At 52.5% G+C, this 6,927-nt stretch overlaps 1 protein-coding gene and 1 non-coding gene across 3 annotated transcripts in view; both read right to left on the minus strand.

Moving 5' to 3' along the window:
- Window positions 1-565: 565 nt before the first annotated feature.
- The window catches only part of THEMIS2 (thymocyte selection associated family member 2), a 20,022-nt gene continuing 13,660 nt past the window's right edge, over window positions 566-6,927 (minus strand). The window contains exons 4-6 of one of the 2 annotated variants that reach the window (XM_066269941.1): window positions 6,181-6,927; window positions 3,117-3,270; window positions 566-2,678 (exon numbers count right to left, since the gene is read on the minus strand). The exon at window positions 6,181-6,927 is cut by the window's right edge and continues 329 nt beyond it. In XM_066269941.1, the coding sequence (XP_066126038.1) occupies window positions 2,620-2,678; window positions 3,117-3,270; window positions 6,181-6,927 (960 nt within the window). In that variant the 3' untranslated portion in view covers window positions 566-2,619. The remainder of the gene's footprint in view (window positions 2,679-3,116; window positions 3,271-6,180) is intronic. The other variant, XM_066269942.1, reaches the window with a different exon arrangement.
- Window positions 1,921-2,066, minus strand: LOC136332399 (small nucleolar RNA SNORA29). Its single transcript, XR_010730667.1, has one exon. It is a non-coding gene; the product is annotated as a small nucleolar RNA SNORA29 (small nucleolar RNA).

The raw sequence follows: 6,927 nt of genomic DNA on the forward strand, positions 1-6,927 counted from the left end.
TCTACCCTGCTTGAGCAGGAGGCACGTGCATCTTGGGTGTTGTCACCTGGGATGGATATACTGATCTGCTAGCACATCCTTGAGACAGCGTGCACCAAGTTCCTGTATGTCCCAAGTTCTTAGAAACCCCCACCCCACCCCGTGTCAGCCAAGCAGTGTCTGATGTGTCCTGGACAGATAGCTTGGCTAGAGTGTTGTCCTGATACACAGAGGCTGCCTGTTTGATCCCCAGTCAGGGCACATACAGGAACAGACTGATGTTTCTGTCTCTCCCTTCCTCTCTAAAATTGATTTTTTTTAAAAAGGAATTAGAGTCTGATATGAATTAATTGCTTTGTTTTTTAAAATGTAGTTGAGGCCCTGGCCAGGTAGCTCAATCAGTTAGAACGTGGTCTCCGAAATGGCAAGGTTGCAGGCTTGATCCCCCGGTCAGGGCACCTACAGGCAGCAACCAGTGGATGTACAACCAAGTGGAACAGTAAATGAATGCCTCCCACCCCGCTTTTCCTCTCCCCACTCCCTCTCAAAAGTCATTGATATTTTTGAGTATATTCTAGCTTACATTTATTTAGCAATTATTTACATCTACTGTATTAGTATATTACATATTACAAAACATTCAAAACTAATAATGAAAAGGAATATGAAAAACATGAAGGGAGGTACTAATAACTCAGATATCCCAGTGGATCATGGGTTCTCCCAGGTGGGAATCCCTTTGGAGAGCACTGCTCAGAGGGTCCCCAGTCCCCATTGGTACCCCTTCCTGCCACCCAGCCGTAAAGAAGACAGCACCCTGAGGGAGGCGTCTGCTTTGACTCCATTCTCTGCCAACCCTCCTTGCTCCGGTCAAACACACACAGCTGTGATTTTCAAACATGTTTTCCTCTTAAGCCCAATTTTCCCTGTTGTGAGATTTAGCCACTCAGAAATTTCCTTTTATAGGAGCTGGCAAGCCCTCTTTTCTGCCCCTCGCCTTGTGACCTTGCTCCATTTGTTGCCAAGAATAAATGCCAAGTGAAAACTATTGGTGTTGTGCATGCGGGCTTGACTTCTAAGAGTTCTGTGCCAGGAAGGAACCCTCTCTTGCTTTGTCTCCAAGGGCTCTCTTCCTTGGGTCCTCCTGTGCAGTTTAGATTGTCTTTCTGGAGGAGGGCATGGGAGAAGATATGGGTGGGAGCTAGGTACTTCCCCTGGAAAACTTCCTGCAGGGGTATGGACACCAGCAGCCTGGGAAGTGTGGTGGTCCAGACCGCCCAAGGTGTGTTAGCAGGCGAAAGGATGACAGACTCAGGTGCAGTGCCCAGGATCCAGAGTTAGATATTTGACCCTCTTTTGGCTCTCACCTCAGCTGGAGTCTCAGACCACCTTTTTCCCTATCTCCTGTGCTCCGCTGATCATGGTGGTTGGTTCCAGGAAACCGAAGTCCCATCACTTCAGGAATGAGGCCTGTGGTTTTACCTCACCAAACAGGCCTGAAATGGCCTTGGAGCTGAGTGAAACACTCCCATGACTACTAGACGTGTGGGCGAGTGGGAAGAGTATAGGTTTGATCCTGGTCAGTAATGACACGGGTTCGTTGTGTTTGTTTTGTTCTAGGCACTTTGCTGAATGCTCTACAAAGGTTATCTGGCTCGATTCTTAATCTTGTGAGGTAGATAACTTAGTTTCGTTTTACATGTGAACAAACTAACTCTTAGGTTAAAATAACTTGCTCATAGTTACAGCTGGTAAGTGGTGAGCTGGGCTCCTAACTCAGGTTCTGACTAGTCTGCCTCCTGACACACTTGATCACTCAAGCTTGTTTCCTGATCTTTAAAATCAGGCTGTTGTCTACCTTAGAAAGTTGAAGATTTAAATAGGTTTGTAAAGGGTCTGGCACACAAAGCAGTTATTTTTCCGGAAGCTCGGGTGTCTTCCCCCCCTTCCCCCAGCCATTTTATTTAGGAAGGTACGAGTAAATCACTCCTCTTAAGATCGTGGCAGTTTTCATTTTAATCTGTCCCATAAGAAGCATAGCCACTAAAATCTATCATTGGGAGAAAATGTGGTAGTCAAACAGGAAAGGTGTCATTTTTATTCTAGTTTTTGAGTGAAATAATCTTCTGGAGTCACCTACAGCTGTCATGCACCAGGTGCTGCAGAAAGGAGGAAGACAGCCCTGGTCTTGGGAGCTTAAAGCCTTGGGGGGGGGGGGCAGACAAAGGCTCCCAGTTCAGTGTGATCAGGACTGAGTCTCCCTTTGCCAGGAGGCAGGAGTCACTGTGCTGCCATCACCAAGCTTGGTGGCTTTGATTCCTTTCTTACCAACCAGTGGGATAACTAGTATTGGGGATGGGATAGAGTAGAAGCCAGTTGGCTCTTGTAGTTACCAAAGCTGAGTCTGAGAACAAGTGTAAGGTGCTGGGCCCAGACCAGCGCACCCTCGGTGGCAGGAACCTAGAACCTGAGGGAAACCCATGCAGTGTCCATCCCATTTCAGGTCAGTCCCACTGAGCTGTTCCCTGTTGCAGGCTTTGTCTGTGAGTCTGTCCAAGGTCTTCTAAAGGCTCATCACTGTAGTCTGGTCCCCTGGGCTCCCTGAGGAACAGCAGTTCGGAAGCATGGTTCCTCCAGCATCTAGAGGGTTTTCCGGAAGCTCTCCATTACTTCTTCGTAATCATGCTCATCATCATCATCTGCAAAGGAGTCCCAAGTCAGTGAGGATCTTTGGCCTTAGCAGGTTGCATCCCCACTTAATCACTTAAAGGCACACTTCCTCACCTGGACCAGGAAGGGATTGGTCCTTGCTAGCCTGGAAACTATAATTTATTCTGACTGAACACTGTAAGTGTTCCACCTGTGTGCCTTGAGGAGGGAGGGGGGGTATGTTGAGAGAGGAACTCATGTTCCTTGCCAGGGTTCTGCTGCCCCTGGGAGAGGGACAGTAGGGACCCTTCAGTCTAAGCCCACCCCATACAGGCCTGACCATCCAGCTAGGACTGCAGAAGGGTCTGCCCGTGAGCAGGGCCCTGCTGAATGTTTGGCCAGCGCCATCAGAGGCGAAAGCAGCCTCAGAGGAGTGGGGTGGGCAGGGCAGAAGCAAGGACAAGGGTGGACGGGCTGACAGGACTCACTCAGATCCGGTGTGTTAAACTTCGTGGGCTGGAGACCCTTCTTAGAAGCAGAGATCTTGCTGTAGGTATTTGACTTGTCCTTTGTGACCTCTGGCGGGATCTTCTTGAGTCTGGGCATCAGAGGGGGCTGCTGCACTTCTGGGACTGAAAAAGACTAAGGGAGAAGGAGCAGAAGTCAGCAGGGTCCCAAGAAATTGAGCAGCAGGCCCTGGCCGGTTGGCTCAGTGGTAGAGCATCGGCCTGGCGTGCGGAAGTCCCGGGTTCGATTTCCGGCCAGGGCACACAGGAGAGGCGCCCATCTGCTTCTCCACCCCTCCCCCTCTCCTTCCTCTGTCTCTTCCCATCCCACAGCCGAGGCTCCATTGGACCAAAAGATGGCCCGGGCGCTGGGGATGGCTCCTTGGCCTCTGCCCCAGGTGCTAGAGTGGCTCTGCTCGTGACAGAGCGATGCCCCGGAGGGGCAGAGCATCGCCCCCTGGTGGGCGTGCCGGGTGGATCCTGGTTGGGCGCATGCGGGAGTCTGTCTGACTGTCTCCCCGTTTCCAGCTAAAGAAAAATACAAAAAAAAAAGAAAAAGAAATTGAGCAGCAGAATCCATGAAATGCAATTTTCTTCAAATGCCACTTCCTCCGCTCCCTTCTTTACTTCCTTTTCAGGGTAGGGTTTCTCAGGCCCCCAGGTTTGTTTTGGTTTTTTTCTGTAAGCACATAAAACATTCTTTGGCAGGGGAGAGAAGGGCCAGGTGAGAGATGATGTGCTTGAGGGCTAGAAACTGTCCCTGAGTGTCTTCATGTAAATGTTTGGTCACTGTCCTTCACATCTGCTGCTGAGGGGGGAAAAATTGGTCACAAAGCCTCAGAACAGACTGCCAGGGCTGAGAGGAGTACCAGAAGGAGGAGGACTTGTACTCAACTCCTACCTTGTGCCAGATGCTATCTGCATTTCTGCTCATTTAATCCTTGGGTGACCCTCAGAGTAGCTGGTTCAGTCCCCAGTTTACACATGAGGAAATGGGCTCAGAGAGACTATACCATGTCAGACCGCACACGGGATCCCTATGGGCCAAGGCTCGGGCCTAGATCACATCTGTCACCTCTAAGGCCAGTACTCTTTCTACCGCACCATGCTTTGGAGAGCAAACAGTGTAGCTCCCTGGGCAGCAGCAAGGAATACTGATACCCAGAGAGGAAAAGCTGCTGGTTCAAGGCAACAAGCAGGAGCTGGGCACAAAGTCACTTCCATCAGAACCAAGGCTGGATTCTTTTTTTTTTTTTTTTCCAAAGCTGGAAACGGGGAGAGACAGACAGACTCCCGCATGCGCCCGACCGGGATCCACCCGGCACTCCCACCAGGGGCCACGCTCTGCCCACCAGGGGGCGATGCTCTGCCCCTCTGGGACGTTGCTCTGCCGTGACCAGAGCCATTCTAGCGCCTGGGGCAGAGGCCAAGGAGCCATCCCCAGCGCCTGGGCCATCTTTGCTCCAATGGAGCCTTGGCTGCGGGAGGGGAAGAGAGAGACAGAGAGGAAGGAGGAGGGGTGGAGAAGCAAATGGGCGCCTCTCCTATGTGCCCTGGCTGGGAATCGAACCTGGGTCCCCCGGACGCCAGGCCGACGCTCTACCGCTGAGCCAACCGGCCAGGGCAAGGCTGGATTCTTTGTACCATATTCTTTCCAGCACTGTTGGGTCTGTATGTCAGATGTCTCAGTCCATTCTTTGTCCTCAGAAAAAGACTGTCCCTCCTCTGCAGATATGATCCCTTTCTGGGGCTGAGACCCAGAATTCATCTTTTGAACTTCCACTGCCATGAGCAGACGTGGGAGCCCACTGCTCAAGCCGAGTGGTCAGGCCTGACTTCAAACCCCAGCTCAACCCTTGCTAGCCATGCGATCTCAGGTAAGCTCCTTCCCTGTGCTCTTGTCTTCACGGTACAAAGAGATGAAATCGATGCCCATCTAGAGGAACAACATGAGAGCAAGGTGGGGCAGTGCATGAGGTGCCTGCCACAGAGTGAGCACCACCAGCTAACGAGACAGTTACGTGAGCGATGTTATCTCGCATTCACTGGTGAGAAAACGGATGCTCAGAGTCCAGGCTACAGAGTGAGTAATCTGGGACTACAACCAAGTCTTTCTCTATGTCTGGTTCTTTCCCCCTTACTGTGATTCTGTTGTGTTCAGTTGAGCACTCGTGGGCGCTTTCTCTGTCCACTCCACTTTGGAGTGGGTGAGGCTCCTGCCCCCATAGAACTCTCATTCTAGCCAGAGAGACTTGTGTACATCTAACAAAATTATGTCTCCCTGCTGCACCCCAAGCTCCTCCCACATGGTGTGAATACGTGAGGGGAGGATGCAGGGCCTGGGAGGCGGAGCCTTGCCTGGCAGCCTGGAAGAGAGAACATGCCTGGCTCAGGGCTGGCACGTGTCAAGTGTGGAGGCCGGAGTCCTGCTCAGTGAGGGAGCCTCGGGGCTTCTCTGGCTGGAGTGTAGGCTGCAGAGCGGGCAGGGGACGATGAGCCCGGCAAGGTGAGAAGGAGGTCAGCTCGTAAAGAGCCCCCGGATGCTACGTTAAGGGCTCTGCATTACCACCTGGCAATGGGGAATCACTGGAGGTTTCGAAAATGGGACCCAAAGCCATCCAAATTCAGGGAAGGATTGGGAAGGCCATTCTGACAGCGGTGGGGAGAGGTTGACGAGGCTGCTGGAATAGTGTGGGTGAAAAATTCTGGAGCTTGAACTAGGGAGTGACATCAGAGGTAGCAAAGGGGCAGAGCACAATGAACTTGGAGTCAGAGTGCTTACGCTCCTGTTCTGGCTTCCTGTTTATTAACTGTGACTTTGGGTGAATCTCGAGGTCTCCGAGTCCTCATTTTCTCAAAATATGGATAACCACCAACATCAGGATTGTCGGGATGGAATAAGAATAACAGGTGCAAAGCGTGCAGGTTTATAAACTGTGAGTTCTCTACGATTGTAAGAGAATTGTGACGCTAGACCAGAGAATGGCCCGGACTTGCAGTGATCCTAACGGGAACCCACCCCTGCCAAAATTGGTTACATTGGTACCTTGAGGCTTCTCTCCTGGCTGCTCTGTTTCTTCTGCTTGCTGTGGTCCTGACGCTTCGGGGGCCTGGGTGGGGGTGATTGGCTATCAGAGGCTGGTAACTTCCGAAGGTGATAATAGAAGGTATCTGTCAGCTCGTCCACTGTGGCTACGGGGAGAGGCCCAGCTGGCCAGCCTGGCTGCTTGTCGGCCTCCACAACAGTCAGGTCCAGCCATCGGGGAGCGACCTCGAAGCACATCCCAGGCTCGGAGTCCAGGCCGACCACCAGGAAGGGTTCGGTGATCTTCTCCTCCAGCCGCAGGCCCGGGAAGGAGGGCAGAGAGTCAGCAGGCAGGCTGGTGTCCTTGGTGACCACCTTGACCTCACAGGGCAGTGAGAACTGGGCGGTCAGATCAGCCAGGCTGTACCGCCGGCTGTCACTCATCTCCTCCACGAAGCCACCAGAGAAGTAGAGGGGCAGCACAATCTGTTCTGCGTCCTCTGCCTCCTCTTCATACTCTTCCTCCTCTTCCTCCCCAGCCTGGTCATTGAGCCGATGGCACATCAAGACATCTATGTCCCCACCGTGGGCCCCGTGAACCTGCCCAGGCCCCAACACCTCCAGCCTGTCTCCCATAGCCAGGGAGGTGAACCCAGGAATCTCTAGCTCATCGCCCTCACAGTCCTTCATGGCCACCACTCGCAGTGGCTGGCCTGGCTGAAAAGCACCCAGGAGGTCATAGACGGTGGAGAACTCTCGTGGCCGTCG

Source organism: Saccopteryx bilineata, chromosome 3 (assembly GCF_036850765.1).
Source record: "Saccopteryx bilineata isolate mSacBil1 chromosome 3, mSacBil1_pri_phased_curated, whole genome shotgun sequence".
NCBI lineage: Eukaryota > Metazoa > Chordata > Mammalia > Chiroptera > Emballonuridae > Saccopteryx > Saccopteryx bilineata.